The 18,666-nt window shown below is 45.0% G+C and overlaps 1 protein-coding gene across 1 annotated transcript in view; it reads right to left on the bottom strand.

The window, feature by feature from the left end:
• Positions 1 to 2,365: 2,365 nt before the first annotated feature.
• LRRC58 (leucine rich repeat containing 58) overlaps positions 2,366 to 18,666 on the bottom strand; it is a 17,522-nt gene continuing 1,221 nt past the window's right edge. Inside the window, exons 2-5 of the mRNA XM_026847079.1 lie at positions 18,351 to 18,657; positions 9,354 to 9,482; positions 7,738 to 8,015; positions 2,366 to 6,291 (exon numbers count right to left, since the gene is read on the bottom strand). Coding sequence (XP_026702880.1) covers positions 6,083 to 6,291; positions 7,738 to 8,015; positions 9,354 to 9,482; positions 18,351 to 18,657 — 923 coding nt within the window. The 3' untranslated portion in view covers positions 2,366 to 6,082. The remainder of the gene's footprint in view (positions 6,292 to 7,737; positions 8,016 to 9,353; positions 9,483 to 18,350; positions 18,658 to 18,666) is intronic.

Raw genomic sequence — 18,666 nt, forward strand, 5'->3', positions numbered from 1 at the left:
GGGGGGGCGGTGCAAGAAAGCTTGTTGATATTCAAGGATCACCTCTTCCAAGTTCAGGAGCCATGCATCCTGACAAAGAGGAAGTTGGGTAAGAATGCCAGAAGGCCTGCAAGGATGAACAAGGAGCTCCTGGACAAGCTCAAACACAAAAAGGAAGTCTACAGAGGGTGGAAACAAGGACAGGTAGCCTGGGAGGGATACAGAGAAACTGTCTATGTAGAAAGGGATCAGGTTAGGAAGGCCAAAGCTGTGACAATTAAATCCAGCCAGGGATGTCAAGAGCAACAAAAAAGCTTGCACACGTATGTTGGTGATAAAAGGAAGACTAGGGGAAATGTGGGCCCTCTCCAGAAGGCAAAGGGAGACTTGGTCACCCCAGATATAGATAAAGCTGAGATAGTTAATGACATTTTTGCCTCAGTCTTCACCAGCAAGTACTCCAGCCACATCACCCAAGACAGAGGTAATGGTAAAGATGGGGACTGGGAGAATGAAGAACCACCATCAGGTTCAAGAACATCTAAGGAACCTGAAGGTGCACAAGTCCATGGGACCTGATGAGATGCTTCCGCAGGTCCTGAGGGAACTGTTGGATGGAGTGGCTGAGCCATTATCCATCATATTTGAGAAGTCATGGCAGTCTGGTGAAGTTCCCACTGACCAGAAAAGGGGTGATATAATGCCATTTTTAAAAAGAGGATAAAAGAAGATCCAGGGAACTACAGGCCAGTTTCACCTCTTTGTCTAGCAAGATCATGGAAACTCTGCTAGGGCACATGAGAAATAGGAGGTGATTGGTGACAACCAACATGGCTTCACTAAGGGCAAATTGTGCCTGACAGATCTGGTGGCCTTCTGCAACAGGGTTAGAGCACTGGTGGATAAGGGAACAGCAACGGACATCATCTACCCAGACTTCTGCAAAACTTTTGACACTGTTCCACATGACATCCTTGTCTCTAAACTGGAGAGAAAGGGGTTTGATGGATGGACCCCTCGGTGGATAAGGAATTGTCTGGATGGTCACACTCACAGAGTTGCAATCAATGGCCCAATGGCCAAGTGGAGAGCAGTAACAAGCAGTGTTCCTCAAGGGTTGGTGTTGGGACCGGCGCTGTTTAACATCTGTGTTGGGGTCATGGACAGTGGGATGGAGGCACCCTCAGCAGTTTGCTGATGACGTTGAGCTGTGTGGTGCAACTGACACGCTGGAGGGAAGGGATGGGCCATCCAGAGGGACCTGGACAGGCTGGAGAGGTGGGACCGTGCTGACCTCATCGAGTTCAAAGCCTGCACATGGGTCAGGGAAATCCCAAGCACAAACACAGGCTGGGCAAGGACTGGACTGAGAGCAGCCCCAAGGAGAAGGAATTTTCCAGTAGACCACATTTCTGTATGACAACTGGTAATTGCACGGCATGATCTGAAACATTTTGGCAATAGATCACAAATGCTTTTCAGGATGTAGGAGAAAACATGGGATTACACAAGAAATGGGAACACAGTAGCCACTTAACATGATCAGAAAAATAACATTCAAAAAGTCATTTACAGGTTTCAGGGTTAGCGTATTAAGAGGGAAACAATTCCAGAAGTTTAGAACTGTTGCTTCCTAGTGCTGGAAAACTCCACCATGAGTGCTCTCTTGTTTGTGTATTTATCTTGCCCATGAGTTACTTCTACCTTTGAACTCTGAAGCGAATTTCTGCAACACTGTACCAGAAGTAAAACAGAGTCTGGTCTCACACACACTGGTCTGTCCCAAGTGGGCCTCAAAAACCAAGAGTTTCAGCAGTCCCTCGGAAAGTCTTACCTACTCTTGGTTTTACAGAGCACAGGTCAAAGCTCATCTGTTCCCTGACCATGTATAGCCCTGTTTTTAATATTTACAATTCTGCAAGGCTTCTGCCTGCAGCAATACCAGAATTGAGATGCCAGTAAATAATGGACAAACAACTGTAGAAATAACATTTTTGGTTTAGTGTTTGCAATTTGTTTTACAGCTCATAATGAAATACTGTTAGAGATATTCTACATTCATACATTTCTAGCAAAATACACTTTTAAAAACATAAGGCACTTCAAGACTTCTTAAAACAAATGCTCACGATAAAAATTCAACAAGAGGGCTGGATGAGAACCCTTTCTACCCTTAATGTTCAGGTCAGTAAAATACAAACTGTCTAGTCAGGCAGGCAAATGAAATAATCAATAGAAAGGTCTCCAAGATAGAGTTACTGCTGTATTAGTGTGCATTCTGAAGCAGTCTATTTGAAGTATCTTCAGTTGGGGAGGGAGGGCATGGTGTGAAAAAGATGCATTAAAATAGTTCTTTGAACTGGGTAACAAAGACACATTGCAAGGATTAAGTTTCATTACTTTCATTGGATTAAATTCCTTCCATTCATTATTGCCAACAAGAATAAGGAACAAAAAGGAGCTGGTTCTCCCCTCCCTCCTCCCCACTCCCATTATAATTCAACACAAGATTTCAAAGACTTAAAATGTCCAGGATAGAAGCCCGTGAAAAACTGCATCTGGCCACTTCAGAATATGTTTAAATATTCATTACTGACTTCCTCAAGTCTCACCTCTTATTAAAGGAAGAGAAACATAAAAGAATTGGCAACAGTGTAAGTTGCTTCCAGTCAAATTGATATTTTGCTTCTTTTTTCACCCGACCCCACTGTTCACATTAAGCACCTGCATTCAGAAACGCACCAGCAGCTCCCCTTGGCAGAGAGATGGCAGGGCAGAGGATGAATACAGGCAGGGCCCTGGGCCCCGTGGGGAAGAGGGAATGAGCAACTTTGCTTCACACGCTTGTGTCTCGGCTTAAGAACAGTTTCAAAAGCTGGACATGCTGGGCTGCTGTAGCAACAAGGGGACTGATACCAAAACACTGACTGAAGACTTCACTCTGAGATGCATCCGTAGGAACTGAAATCCACTATTTAAAACTGACAAAAAGAGCTATAATGCTGGCAAAACCACTGTCTGCTTCTCAGGGCCCCTGAGAAGAGGACGGTAGGAACTAGTGCCTACCATCCATCAGTGTATTTTCAGTGTTTGTCTTAACCTATTTTATTGCCCAGTACATTTTCCAGTCTTCCAGGCCCAACAATTGCTGAAAAACTTGACTCCCAGAGGCTCAATACATTAGGCACTACAGTACAAACCTGCACTCCTAGTCCTCTCAAATCTACCTCTGAGGGGAAAAAAACAACAACAACCAATCAACAACCATTTTCTTTCCTTACAAATCCATGATTGTTTTAAACTCTGACTTAGTTGAATTGCACTTTAAAGCCCAGCAGCAAAAAGAAAACTTGGTAGCTGTATTTGGGAATATATATACATTTTTAAGAGACAAGATATTTTATAAAGTCTAAAAATGCATAGAGATATCAACTGCATAAGCTGTCAAGTTTTGACCTGGCTACAATGAAGAAGCTGTGAAAAGAGATTAGCCTATTAGAATTGGGGCAGAAATGGGATGCCTGTTCAGTTAGGAAAGCTTGATCCTTAACTGCATTTGCTAAATTAGAACCAGCCACTACTGATCTTAACCCATCACACACAGAGGTGCTACCGTGCAAACAGGAACTGTGGTGAAATCTAACCTTGTAAAGTAAAAAAATGCATGACTTCAAGACAGCTGCTGCTAAAGAGGAGAAAGGAAGGTGGTACCTCATGGCCCTGAGCTTAAGAGATCTTGAGATCTCAACTTGTGTGGCTCACTTTCACTGGCAGAAGTACCAAGCTCCAGATCACTCACTGCTGTTATACTAGCAGCCAATTTAAAACCATGGCTCTAAAACCAGTTTACTGTCCCTCAGCATGAAAATATTCACTTGGGACAGGAAGAAGCATCTGAAAGAGGCAATGAAGAACAAAACACAGGCCACTCTGATCCAAATTTAACTAGCAGCATGCAATCAGTTTTTCTCAAAATCTGTAGGTTCTTCTGCCCAAGCAAACCTCACAGAATTTGCTAAAGTGACATCCAGTTGTTTTGCACATATACCTTATTCTGTCTTTAAAAATATACTTTAAAAAAATATTTAGAAAGGCACACAGCGTGTGCAATTTAGTTCAGTGTGGATCTATGCATGTGGGGAATCTTCAGACTAAGCTGCAATGATTAATTACAGATGGGATGCTATTTTACAACCAGATCATTTCTTTCAAACTCCAGTTCTCTCCAAAGGAAACTGGGGAAACGAGTAGTGCTGTCAAGGAAATGCAAGGCAAGAAGTTCAACCTGCACACCAAGACAGACTGGAATGTAAAACGTTTCCCAGACCTTGTTCTTCAGGTCACATTAAAGGAAAAATTGTAGTCTAATTACAAAAAAAAAAAAAAAAAAAAAAAAATCACTAAAGCTAGTTACAGAGAGTAGAATTATCAAAGTGCTTTAATATATAAAGTGTCAAATATAATTAAACAGGACCATTAACACAGAGCTGCCATAAGATATTCAAATAGGTATATTCGTTTTCTGAATGCAGGAGAGAAGCACAGGTTTTTTATTTCCCCCTTTGGACCAGAGTTGGTTAAGGAAAGTTGTTCATTTAGCTTTTTCACACAATCTATTAGCTCTGCTTATGCATTCGAAGGCACAGCTGGATTTGCTGTCTGAAACTGCATCAAAAGGACTGTCATGAAATATTAATAAAGGGGCAGCTCTCACTGACAAAAGCACACAACAGCCCCATAAAGTAGATTTATCGATCTCTGTCAATTCATAATATTAATTTTTATAAGATATTTCTTGATACTAAGAAATTCCGAGCTATTTTCTGCAGCTTTCCTTTAAACACAGTTTAAGATAACTGAATATGTTATTTGAACAATCTAACAGACTGCCAAAGCTATTATAACCAGAGAAAATGCAAACAAATAAATAAGGAAGAGGTTTCAAAACCACCTCATGCAAGATACTCACACCTCAGCCTCCCTACTGGCTTTTCCTCTCATGTTATGAATAAGAAAAAAGAAAAGCCATTCTCCACGGCACTTCTCTCAATACTTCCAATTCATTAAGCTGCTGCCTGCTTTAAGCAGATGACCTTAAAGATGGAAAGCAACTCTGTACCAAGCACAGCAGAGCTGGCTGCAGCAGGGGGACACGGTTGTTTAGAAACCAGAAATGTCAATCAAGACCTGTCCTGCAATTCACAGATATAAAAGCAGATTTGCTCCAGTAAGCTGAGACTCAAAACGTGATTCGGAGCATCTCATCTGGTCCCTTGCACAGGCACGTACGGTCGTGAGTCTGAAGTAATACCAAGTCTCAGTAGAACAACAACTCTGTTTTCTGAAGGCACCATAATGACAGCAACACTCCAGGTGTAATGGGAAGAGGCAGAGGGAGGAAAAATAAAAAATACAGTTAGGAGGAAACACTAAGAGCATCTTAGTATAACAAGGGAGAGGAAAAAAAAAAAAAAAGGTGGCTCAGTTCTATGATGTTACAGAGACCTCTGTTACAGAGACCCTACGCCTCTAGGCAAAGGAAGAGCAACCAGGGTTTGGAAAAATCTACTCCTGAACAAATAAAGAATCCAACTCCCATTTTTAGGGGATGGGTGTAAAATCTGTAACTGAAATCACAGGAGACAGCAAAGAATCAAAATGCTACATAAACATTGGAGTCCGTATATACTCACATGGCATCATTAGCCTGTTTCTGATTTACCACAGTGTTAAAGAGATCTGGCCAGTCTCCTCTGCTCTGAGGCGTAACTGAAGTCTGGTGAAGTGTCATCTATGAAAACCCTTCTCAATCCGCCAGTGAGAACGAATCCCCCTCCCCAGGCTGTACGAGGGAGTGGGGTGTGTCTCCCAGGCAGGAGATGTTTCTAACAATCCCAGGCACCCTACAGGCAGCATGCCACCAAGTGAGTTCTCCTAAGTAGCACTGCACCAAGCAAGTCCAGGCCTTGCTAAGATGTTCTGCCCCTTGCATGGACTTGAGGACAGTTTCTCATGAGCCCTTCGGGCCAGAGGCTCATGCTTTGCTGTTCCATTAACGCTTTTCAAAGATGTTTTCCTTCCCGGCTTCCCCCCTCACTCCCTGTTATCCCAGAAGGACTTTCTGCATCCTGCGTGCAGCGACGCTGGCTTCGTCCTCAGAGTCAGACTCACTCTGGGAAGTAGAGCTCTGGGAGGCAGAGCTGCAGGGAGAGGAGCACTCTGGGGAGCACAGGTAGTGCATCAGCGGGAGGCGATACTTCCCACAGAAGTCAACGAACTTGATTTGTCTGACACAGCTGTCAAAGTAGACACCTGTAAGGGCAGAAGGAACAGTAACAACACATGAGACCCTGTGTGGAAAAGCCTGTAAGCTCTGCAAGGTTGTTGAGGCTGGTACAAATGCCTCAAATTGGCATTTAAATGACACGGCACCTGACACAGAAGAACAAGGGATACTGGAGGAAGAGAGGGGACCAAGACACCTATGGAAATGTGAAATTTCCTTTCTTACTTAAAAAGAAAAACTAAAATCTTGTGGAACTCCATATGATAAGTGATTCAGAATGGCACACTCTACACAAAAAGACACAGGGCAACTACTTCCAAAGAATCTGGCAATTTCTTCTAACCATGAGGAGAAATCTCCAGCTGGGAATTTGCAAACTTCTTAAATGTCAAATTAATTCATCTACTCTATTTTCAAACTTGTAAAACCTCTTCCACCAGCTAGCAAAAATGCACAAATAGACCTTCATAGCTTTACTTTTCTTCTGCTTGAATGAAGTCACCATGCTGAGTTTGGATGCTACTTTCCATGGCAACAGTGTTGCTGTAACATGCAATTACATTCTTTTCCTGTCACAGCAAGTGATTTTAGACAGTACCATTTTCAGAAGTTTCCAGCAGTGTTTTAAGTCTTAGCTGGTCTGGAGTAAGCTTTTCTCCTGCAGTGCTAAAGCAATGCTGCTGTACTGTGGTAGTTCATAAGCGAAAATGAGAAAGAGAAAAACCAATCCACTGTTATAACTCTAAAAAAGGAGACATTTCTTTCCCTTCCAACATAAGTTCCAGCCCTTCCGTCTTTGCTTACAGAGCAAGCTTTGATATTGTCCTATAAGGAGATAAGATAACAGCCTGTGTTATGACTGCAGGGTAGATACTAATTAATTATTTTCTTCCTTAATCTTCTAAAGGCTAAATGAGCAGATCATTTACTCTGGATAAAGATTAAGCATTAAGCCAAATTAAGCTCAAGCATTCCAGGCTTTTCTATGAAGTCCTCTCCTTCCAGGAACCACAAGCCAGTAGTCCCAAGCAAGAGCTAAACAAGTCGCTTCTGCTAACTGCCAAGCACTGCAGCTTCTCTCCTCTCTTCCATTCAGAAAGGAAGCTTGCTGTTCAGCAAGAGCGCTTGCAAACGTTCTCCTGTCCATTACTTAGACTGTGCTTTTTCAGGGCAAACAGATCAGAAACTTCAGACCGTAAAAGCATAGTGGTGTGCTGGGATAAGCTGCAAAGACTCTGACAAAAACGGTCTTACATTTCCATGCAGATAGAGTAAACCAGTACTACAGCTTTGAACATCATTCCTAAGTGAACAAGGTTCCTTCCTTAAAGACCTGGAGCCAATGAAATACAGCTAGAATTTGGATGCAACATCACATCAAACCTGACTGAGCTACTGAAGTCACAGCAAGCGAGAGGGAAAGAAAACCCATCAGGTAAAAGCAGGGAGCAGAGCAGTGAAGGTGAACTTACCCCCACATTTAGGATTGGGACAGTTGCTGGCCAAGCTCAGATACCGGACAAGATTCTCTGGGAGATCGCTGGGAGCGTAGTGAACGTTGCGAGTTTTAATTGTGCGTCCAGCCAGTTCCTGAAGGCTTGGGGGATTGTAGGTCAGGTCACGGACAAACCGAACCACCAGTGGGTTCCCACGCAAGCTCAGCTCTTCCAGGTGAACCAGGTTAAGGATCTCTCGAGGAAGGTAAGTCAGCAGGTTATTGTGCAGGCTGAGGGAACGCAGGGAATGCAGCCTGGGGATGGAGGTGGAAACCCAGTCAAGATGGGCAAGCAAAATCATTCCACAACTGCATTCCAGTCTTGATTACTCTCCCCTCTCCCACCAATCTCTTATATTTTGGCTTTTCTTCCTTTTAAAACATAAATTCATGCTAAAAGAGCTGCTGTTACTCCAGCACATACAAGGCCCTAGAAAACCTGGCTCAGCTCTGGAACACCTGTTAAAGAAACAGTCTTATGTGCTGCTGTCTCTCTCAATATTGCCCCCACACACACCCCAAAAAAGGTAGCACAGAACAAACATATACAAACTGAGTGAGTGCTTTCAGGGGAGATAATGCTACCTTGGGTACAAGGAAGCATTATCTCCTTGTAGCAAGAACGGTTCCATGCAGTACTTTGAATATGTCACCTGCTTTCACTCATGCATTAAAGATGACTGCTGGTAGGCAGCCAACTCTGGAAAACCCCATGGGTATTTTCACTGCTTGCAGCTGCATCACCTTGCTCTGTGATACACCAGATCTCAGAAGCTAAGCAAGGTCAGGCCAGGCAAGCATCAGCATGGGTGCCAGGCAAGTTTTTTGGCTTTGGAGGAGGTGTTCATCTCTCTCAGGAAGCACGAAGCAATGCTTCAGCACAGAGTCCAGGGATGCTCTCAAACCAGTCCAAGTTACAAGACAACTGGACACTGTATATTAAGAATAATCCCACTACACCATCAAATTCCAACTCAGAAAACTCATGAGCTGCCATTCAATTGCTTTTGGGGTTACAGCTACACACTGAATTCTTCACCTCTCATCTTAGGCTACCCATACAGAGTTTGCAGTGCCCTCTTCCCCCTTGTGAAACAGATAAAGGAGTAACTTATCCTATAGAGCCATGCTGCAGGATTTAACAAGGTCTAAAACATTCTGAGATCCCAGAGTAAGAAATGCCAAGAAAGCACAGAGGATGGTACTACACAAAAGCACACACAAAAAGGATTTGGGTGAAAGACAAAACAGACCAAGCATTCTTCACTAAGAACATGGTAGCATGGCAGTTCATCTTTTCTGAATTGCCCAGGCACTTCTCAGAGCTCCCTGTACAAATCTATTAATATTAATTCACCTTAAAGTGTATACTGGTGACATTTTCTTTTTCCATAACCCTTTGATTGAGATTTCCATATTACATATACATGGTCTGCCTGCAGTACACCATGCTAAGGATTTTCTCATTCAAGTCTAGTCACATTAACAAACTAAAGGACAAATAGGTCCTCCCAGATGCTTTTATGCACACATACAGAAGAAAATCTTCAAGGAGTTAATTACAGGCAGTAGCTGATGACAGTAAAAACTCACTGTGCCAGCTGAGGTGGAATGCTCTGGATCTTGTTGTCACACAGAACTAAATAGCTTAGAGAAGGCAGGTTCGCTAATTCAGGTGGAATTGAAGTAATGAAATTTCCTCCAAGGTACAGAAACTCTAAACTGAAAAAGAGAAGATAAAATACTGAGTTATTTCATTAAGGTCATTTCCAGTTTCATTTAACACTTGGTCTTCTCATCTCCTGCATTTCTTAAAGAAAACTTACAGATGACTACATATGAGATAATTTGATGAGGGGGGAAAAAAAAAAAAGCTCAGTTACACATAAAAATTACAACAGAGCTGCTGTTTCACAACAGATAATGTTGAGATTTACCTCCAGCCTCCTGCAGTCACCAATACATCTGTAGGTAGGCACCAGACAGCCATGTATTCCTACAGCAAGCCCACATGCAAAGCTCCCACTCCTATTTCCAGGGAAAATCAGCCTGCACATGCAAGGTCTGCAGCACCAACACAGATCCTACTGCAGTCCGTGGGAGTTCTCAGTTTCAGTAGGAGCAAAGCAAGAACGCAGTGGCTCTCTCTGAAAATCCCAGCCCTACACAATCACTAGTTGCTCTTTACGGTATCATTTGACTCCTCAAGTGACTAACTGCAACCCTTCAGTGGAAATCAGAGGCAGCCAATCCCATTTTGATACAATTCACATACCAACACCACAACTGCACAGCACAGAGTGCACCCACGTTGCACAATTACTTGCACGCCATTTCTCAGATAGATTGATTTCACTATACTGAAGCCATGGAGCCCAAAGCTACCAAAAACGTTAGCTGGGCTTAACTGCAGTTAAGGCCTAACTAAAAGGGAAAAAAAAAAAATAAAAATCACTGGATGTCCTGTGAAAACTCAGTGGATGGGAAGCAGTAACAAAGAGAGGCACTAGATCCCTTCTGCCAGGTGGAATAGCCAGTATTTGCTGTGCATCTCTGCCCTTCAAGGGAGAAAGATTGGCAAGCACTTCTCTTCAATGTAATAGCTGCAAGTCCCCATTTCACAGAGTTGGACAGTTTTCCTGTCCTGTTCTCAGATGCTGTCTGGAAGAGGAGCAAAGGCAGGTTCAGTTTGGGTACCTCTGACTTGGAAGACACACCATTGCTAATCATGGTCCAGACAACATTTTTCCCCACGCCTAAAAAAAAGTGGATCCTACAGTCCTGTCTGAAGGTGCTGGCTTAAAATCTGCAGTACACACTTGGGTTAGCTGCCTAACTACAGTGTACACTGGCCCCCTCTGATCCACCAAGCATTCCCCGGGGATCAGGGAAAGAGCAGTCATCCAGGCTCCATCAGCCTTTCTTTAAGAACAGCTTATAACCTCCTTGGAAAAGGAGACACCTTCATCTCACCCCAGCAACTGAGAAAGGCTGTGGATACAACTGGCAAAGAAACACAACCACACAAGGGACACGGCAGTCGACGCAGAGAAGGTCTGAACCCTGCAACTGAGGGTCTGATCCCTGGGCCTGCTGCTGGGATGGAGCAGAATGGTAGAAAGAGACTATTATGTTCAGTTCTTGAAAGAAACTTGAATCCCAAAGATCCAATAACAGCACCTGCTTGGGCTACAGGGGCCACTAACACAGCGCAAAGGACCATCTGCCCAAGAGCGAAGAACAGACCTCTGCAACACACCAGGAGATGCTCACAGAGCTTAACTCCCCCTGGATTCGCTCACCTTTCTGGAGTGTGTCAAAGGCAAGCTAAATAACTTAAGTTTGCAAAGTGGGCACAAAATTAAGCCTTAAAATGGATATGACTATGTGAAAGGAAGTAACTATACTTGCTTCAGTTGAGAGATTGAGTGGGACAGCACATTTAGGGGTTATTCTGAACACACAAGAAAGTACACAAGGAGAAAACCATCACCAAAGCCCCACTGCTCAGAGTAGCCCCTCTTCTACATAGACAGCCTGTAGTGAGGAGTGGGGTAGGAGGAAGGCTGTTGTGCAGATATCACATCAAGAGGAGATTATTTTTAATTAAATTTTGATCCCCTAACAAAGCCCTGAGTTTTAACCAAAATCCCTCCTTCAACCTCCATTGTTTCCCACGATGGATTTAGGCTGCTTGGCTCTTGTTAGGGAGTTAACTGCTGACCATACAATTCTGAGGCATATTTTAACTACATGCCATTGCTGGAGCCCACAGCAAAAACTGTTGGGCAAGTGAATTGTAGTGATGTGGATTTCAATGTTTAAACAAGGTTTAGATATGTACAAGTTTCCACGTCCTAGGAAAAGTGAATAATTAACTCATCATCTTCTGTGTTTGAAGACAATAATGACCATACAGCCACACAGCATGAAAACACATGTTAGGGAAGAAGAGGGGTGCAAAATATATAGTATAGAGGTTTTGAAATTCATTTCAAGGCATGAAATACCTAAGTTTCAAGAGCAGCTTACTGCACAAGCTAAGCATGCAAAAACACTGCTTACAAACTACTTACAGTTTTCAATTCCGTCCTCTGTAGAGTCTGTGTAATAAGAACATCAGTTATACCAGCTAGGAAATAAAGCTCCAACAGCAGACTACAAACTGTCTGTTAACTAAAAATCCGCTAAATAAGGTAACTCCTTGTCTTCTGAGTCACCTTTTTGAGGTCAGTAGGCTAACCCCTCGCTGGGCCCAGTCTAATACAGCAAATCAGAATTTCCAACATCAACTTAAGATATGACTTAGATGGTAAATTTATTAAAAAAAGCATAGGGAGGAGGTTTTGAAACTATAAAGAAACTTATTTTACATACAGCGAAGATACTCTTACAGCTTCCAAGGAAACACTGCTTAGTAGGCAAAAGAAATCTGTCATTCCCATCCTCCCAAAATACAATTAGCTAGAAAGAAGGATCTAGCTTAGTCTTGGCTGAGCAACAGGGAGAAATCAACAATAGTCATTTCTGTGTCAAATTAAGGTGTCAAGAATTGTTTGAGCAAAGCTAACTATGACAGAGACAAGGATTTTCAAGAGACACAACCCTTTTGCTGACCACACCACTGGGGCCACAGTTTGTTCCTAGCTCACCTACTCCTGGCCTGATTTTCATGTCATACAAAGCCTGTACCTAGAGACCAAAGCAACGTGGCTCTCCAGCAGGGGGGCAAGCTGCTCCTCGGTAAGATGAGCAAGAGCACTGCTGAGCTCTGCCCTCCTCACAAAATAGCTTGCAATGAGACAATTCACAACATTTACTGTAGTTTTTCACAGGAGGACCATAGCAGAGACAGGACTGAGCTTAGCAAATACTTCTAACTAACCTTTCACACCAAGACCCAGTTTTTCTGACAATCATTAATCTGCATAGTCATTTGGACAAGCCAGCTAAGGTCTCATGCATCACTGTGTACACAGAGGGAGAGATGGAATTTTTCTGTACTTTCAAAAGTCAGTCCAGGAACTTAGAAGAGCCAGAGAGCAATCAGCCTCAAACGAACGTAAGCTCAGTTCCTATTTTTGAAGCTAAAATAAAGGGTATACTTTCAACCTGCCACACAGGCACTGGCTGAACAAGTTTCAAGAGGAGACAAACACCAACAAAATCCATCTCAACAAAAAATGAAAATACCCCACATTTGCCAGACTAACTAATGGAGGCTAACAACGTGTCTCTCACCTTTTAGCAATGTTTACAAAGACACTAACAAAAGGCCAGAGTCCCTTTCAGCCTCATATCCAGCAGGCCCCTCACTCAGCAGAGACAGTACTAATTGCTGCCAAGCAGCAGGTGGCACACTGGGCCCGTGGCATGTTGTTCCTCTCTAGTGGGGGGCGTAGGGTGGCTGTGGAAATCCTTTTACATATGGGAAGGGAGTGGGCAAATGCTCAAAGAACTATGAATTGATGCAGGTGGTGGCAGTTTAACATGCCAAGAGACCACACATTCTTGCTTGAGTATGTCCTTGAGGTTTCCAGGTCATCATATAGCACAAAACAAATCAAAAAGCCCCCAATCACTCAGTAAGAGCAGCTCACTTCGAGCACTAGAGGCATTTTTGATACCCTATGAATTACCATGACATTTTCATAGTCATGTTTCAAGGGGAGAACGTCTTCTGGCATAGAAGACACTCAAATTTTCAATCCACCCTGTTTCCCCACAGATGCTTCTTTGGATAAAAATTTAACAGCTGACATCAAACAGATGCATCTAAAAAGAAACAATGGAGCCTGAAATAGCTCCAGGTCTTTTTAAGATAAACTTTTTAGCAATAAATTTCCAGGGCACTTTTTAGGCTGATACAAGGGAGGAATTTAAAAGCAGCCCACAATACACTCCTGTTCACCCTGTTCTACAATTTGCTAATTCCTGAGAGAACTGCATAGCCTTTGCTGACACGCAAATTTAAGATCAAACGGTCGTCTGAAAACTATTTGCAAAACGTTTGAAGAGGGGAAGAAAAAGGGAGGCAGCAAGAAGATTTCCTAATGCTGTATCTTTATCAAAGCTTCACTTGCCGTTTTTCCCACACTGTAACAGACGTTCTTAAGTGTATGCTTGTCTAACACGCTTAATACTACCCATGAATAAAAGCAAATACTCTGGTTTCCATCGCATCTAAGCCTTTGCACAAAACTTGGATGAATCCAGATGGGCGTCTGATGCCTTTGATCCCAGCCCTTGCACAATTGGGCTTTACTAGATGAATCCGTGCAAGAAGGAAAGGAGCATGCACAGAAAACGCCTGGAAAGAGCCTGGCTCTTTCCCAAGCTCTTTCTGCCTGCTCCTGGTGCTCTACTGAGCGTGAGAGTATTCACTAGATGACTAAACTTGAAATTCACATCAGGAGATTCAAGGTATCAACTGCATCTCACCAAGTTCCTGAGAATTTTGCCCTTTAAAGGAGACACTTGCAAGACATTTCCCCAGGCGTGCACGCTCACGAGGGCAATCCATGCACCCTTAAGCCAAAAGCTGGAGCTGGACGGTGAAGACCAGAGCTGTGGTCTACCAGACTTGCCAAACAAATTTTATCCAGAAAGGGCACAAGTAGATGACTACACTTCTAGCTCAGCAGCTGTCACCCCTTAGCACATCCCCCACTGGATCAGCAGAGGAAGGATACACACAACCAATGCGGCAGTGGGATGTCTATGCAGATCACAGCTGCAGCTGCCAGGGGCTGTGAATCGAATCTGAGAGACTGACCTTAACACCTCACACTGAAAACAGAGGAAGGTCAATGTTGGAGGGAGAACGACAAAAAAGACGACACTTATGTCTACATATGCTAAGCTTGTTTTTTAACTGGCAACAAACAGGGAAACAATGCAAAGAGAGCCTCTCTCACCCATCTGGTGCGTTTTCTACTCCAAATTCACAACAACAGCCAATGCTGCAATTCAGGCCTTGCGCTGTACTGACACGGCTAGCTGACAGTATCTGGGGGGGGTGGGCATTCAGAAAGGGCTGCCACAGCCACACTATTTAAAGAAACCCTCAGTAGGACCCATGCTTACCTTTCTCAGAAACATAAGCGGTCGTTGCAGCTCACCATAGACAATTACGGTGGAATTAGGAGGGAAGAACACTGCATTTTCTGAATGGAAAACATGAAGTAAAGGGTATTCATCTGATGCTGGCATGTTACGATCAGCATCATCCTGCTGCTGTCACCAGGGCAATCATGATCACCCACTTATGAAGCTATGTGATAGAAGCTTCAAGCATCAGGACATCTATAGGTGGTCCTTCTACAATGGCCTAGGAGGTAACCGATAGTCAGGTGAAAGGCACTTGCTTTCTGTGCAGGATCTAGCACTGCACACAGATTTGTGTGGGCAAAGATGGGGCAGATGGCCGAAGCTGGAAGGAGTAAGACAAGACAGCAGCAAGGCTGGCTGGGGTTCTTATTGCTGTTCGTTAACTCCTGAAATCACTAGGAACATGCTAGGAAAAAGTTTTTGCACAAAACGCCTGACCCCCAGCTTGCTCCAAAGTTGTGAATTTATTATCTTCATGTGAGTAACAACGCATGGCACACGTCTCTCATTCCAGAGCCTTTGCATCTTGTAGTTGCCAGCATGTTCCTTTTCCCTTGGCAGATCAGACTCATCAGCTTTCTATTCTTTCAGCTTCAGAACATAGACTCCTTACCTGCTGTGTTCCTGGCCTTCACCAAAACTGACATGCTACCCTTTCAAAAACTACAACAGGAAACTATGGGGTGCACAGGAAAGACATGAGTCTTTGTTACCAAGAATTTTTTTTTTTAAATCTCATCAAAGCTCAGACATGTCCTGAAAACATAAAAGTATTTCTAGATCTCTGCAACTCTGCTCTATAATCAGTGACTTGAGCAAATGGGAAGCTGCCAGGGTCACAGAAAGAGGAGAACTGCTGGCCTCAGGAACTCTAGTACTAGCAGAAGGAACGTGTCTGGTCAAAGTGCTGCCTGCGTTCCTCTGTGGTCTCAGAGACCACAAGACACGAGAAACACTTCTTTTATGGGAAGTTGTAAATGGAAAAAGGCTGAGAGTCTTGGCTTGCCAATAACAGCAAGACAGACACTTGCAGCTTGAGCTGTAAGGTTAAGAGAAGCCCCAGCACCTACACCAGGTCCCACCTCCTGGCCCAGAGTTCAGAAACAAATCCAGCGTTGCCCTGCCACAACAACTGGTTCTGCTCTGTCCTTGCTCAGGCTCATTTTACCCATTTCAACACTATGCATGCTCTTGCTTGCAGGCAGGAGGAGGGTCTAGCAGCAGTTTCTCTCCAGTACATATTCACTATCTTTTTGGCAACGGTATCAGGTCAGGGGTCCCAACGAGTAGATTCAGGATTCCCTCTGGAGGAATATTAAATTATAGTTTTTCTCCCAGTTCTGGCAAGCAAGTGTGCTCCCTTTTGTTACTTAAGCAGTTGCAAATACAGAAGAGTCAGGGATGGCAGTGGTAAAGAAGCTGACAATCCTGGTGGAGCACAGATTCACTATCTTAAGCTAAAGTTCAATTATATTATGGTGACACGTTAGCAGAAGTTCAATGAGTTTGCAGTGATTACGCGGGCAGCAGACACAAGCTGGGTCTAGTCTAATTTTATTACCTGACACATCACTTTGTAACGATAAACCGACAGTTCAATTAGCCTTGTCCGCGTTTGCCCTCTTGGAATTGTCATTCTGGGGTTCGAGCATAACGAGCCCAAGAAAAGCAGCAGGACAGGACAAACAGGAGCCCTGCATCAGGGCAGGCCTGAAGAACAAAGCAGAGTAACCAACCACACAGCAGCAGTCTGACAGCAGTGCAGCACGGAGTGCAGCACACAGCCCACTGTGCCCTGCTACACCACCTGGTATCCTCCCAGGATCAGCAGCATAACAAAAAGCAGGGCTGAGGTTTGTTTACTTGGAGAAAAAAAAAAAAAAAAAAAAAAAAAAAAAAAAAAAAAAAAGAAAGAAATGAGACCGCGAGAAACCACAACCACAGATGAGAGGATGCAAGCAGCAGCAGGGAGCCTCTGCCTCAGAGGTGGGTGCAACCAGATCCCAACCACATCCTGGATGCTACCAGGAATGCTATGGAGGAAACATGGATCATCTCCCACGCATAACTGCCCTCCTCTCTTGGCCTCCTTTCCCATGAAGTTGGTGCCACTGTCCTCTTTTCCTTTGTTATCCCTGAAGAAACTGCTCCTGAACAGAGAGAAAGCTGAGGTTCTTCCTCCTCACGACAGCCCCAATCAAGGACACACCTCAACTCTGCCAAGAGGGGCAGGGGCATTCTCTAGCACTCAAAATGCCTCATAGCATCTGTCAGACTTAGTTTAACCCAGAGTTGCTCCAGATCCTCAACAGGTGCATGCTGTGCTATCTGGGCAAAAGCCACATACCCAACTGTATCACACAGTGACAGACCAAACCATTTCCTGCTGGCACTAAGCAGTTCTAGTACCTCCAACCTTGGGCTGTGGGAGACAACCTGTACTTCCACTGGATGCAGCTTTGCTGAGCCATCAGGGCGAATCCAGCTAATTAGGGTCAAGGTTGCTGGAATTTGCGTAAGAGGGGCTGCCTCTGGCGTGTCCCTTCGCAAAGAGCTGGAATGAAAGAAGTTCAGACCCAGAGTCTTAGTGCAAAGCCATAAAGGGGCTAGACTGAAGCTTGAGAAACCAGCAGAACACACCAGGGTGCCTGGGCATAACAGGCAAGTCAGAACATGGCCTCCAGCTTGCCCAGGAGGATGGCAGCCTTCAGAAGTACCTGCCCCAGGTCGTTGCGGGCAGCCAATGCCCAGTCCTACCTCAGAGCTGTTCCCACCCCACCAACATTCCTAAAAGCCATTATTCAGCCCCAGGTTTCTACCTCATCGGCCTGCGGTGGTGTGATCCAGCCCCAGAGCCAGATGTACCTGAGCAGAGCCTAGGGCTCTACCCTTCAGAAGATCTGTCACACCTACACGAGCTGGGTAGGTGGAGGGAAATACAACAAAACCCCAATGGAACCCGCAATCACCCTGATGATACTGAACCATATCAGCAGAAAGGCCCTATTGTCTGCAGAAACCACAAGATCTTTATTCTCCTGTGCAGTCCGTTGTGCAGCCAAGCTGCATGAGACATGGGGGTTCATTTCGCTCTTGCCTAGAGACCTGTATTAAAGCAAAGCCACGGAGCACCTTCTGCACATCAACACTCATACCAACCACACCGACATTAGGAGAGGCTCCCCCACGCCAAGGCAGCCCAAGGACTAGGAAATCCTGGAAGAGTCGCCCATTTTGCAAGTGCAAAAGGCCCGTCGCCCACCTGAAGAGCGGCTCTGAGTTTTGGTAACTCAACCTGCCAAAGGGGAAGAGACACGTTAGTAGCAGCAGTGCTTAGAGACACCTGAGGCCGGGCAAAACTCACTCCTCGACAAAGCGGGAGCGAGACACGAGGCATGCGAGAAAAGCCGGTTGGGTCTGCCTGGCAGCCCTGTGTGTGTCCCCCACACCCCGGGCAAAGGCCCGGCGCCCTGCCCTCACCTGCGGAGCTCCTGGATGTCGGGCGGGATGCCGTGGAGGCGGTTGCCGCCGAGGCTGAGGCTCTGCAGCCCGCGGAGCCCCAGCAGGGCGGGCGGCACCTCGGCGAAGCGGTTCCCGCTGAGGTTGAGGACGCGGAGGGAGCGGCCGAGCGGGGCCTGCCCCAGCCCCTTGGGCAGAGAGCCGGGCCCGCCCAGCCGGTTGTTCTTGGCCAGGAGCGTGTGGAGGCGCGGAAGGGCCAGCAGCTCCGCGCCCAGCTCCGCCAGCCCCGTCCCGCTCACATCCAGCACCTCCAGCGCCGGGACTGTCTCTTATACAC

This window comes from Athene cunicularia (genome assembly GCF_003259725.1).
Source record: "Athene cunicularia isolate RWA chromosome 1 unlocalized genomic scaffold, athCun1 chr1_part1, whole genome shotgun sequence".
In the NCBI taxonomy this organism is placed as follows: Eukaryota; Metazoa; Chordata; class Aves; order Strigiformes; family Strigidae; genus Athene; species Athene cunicularia.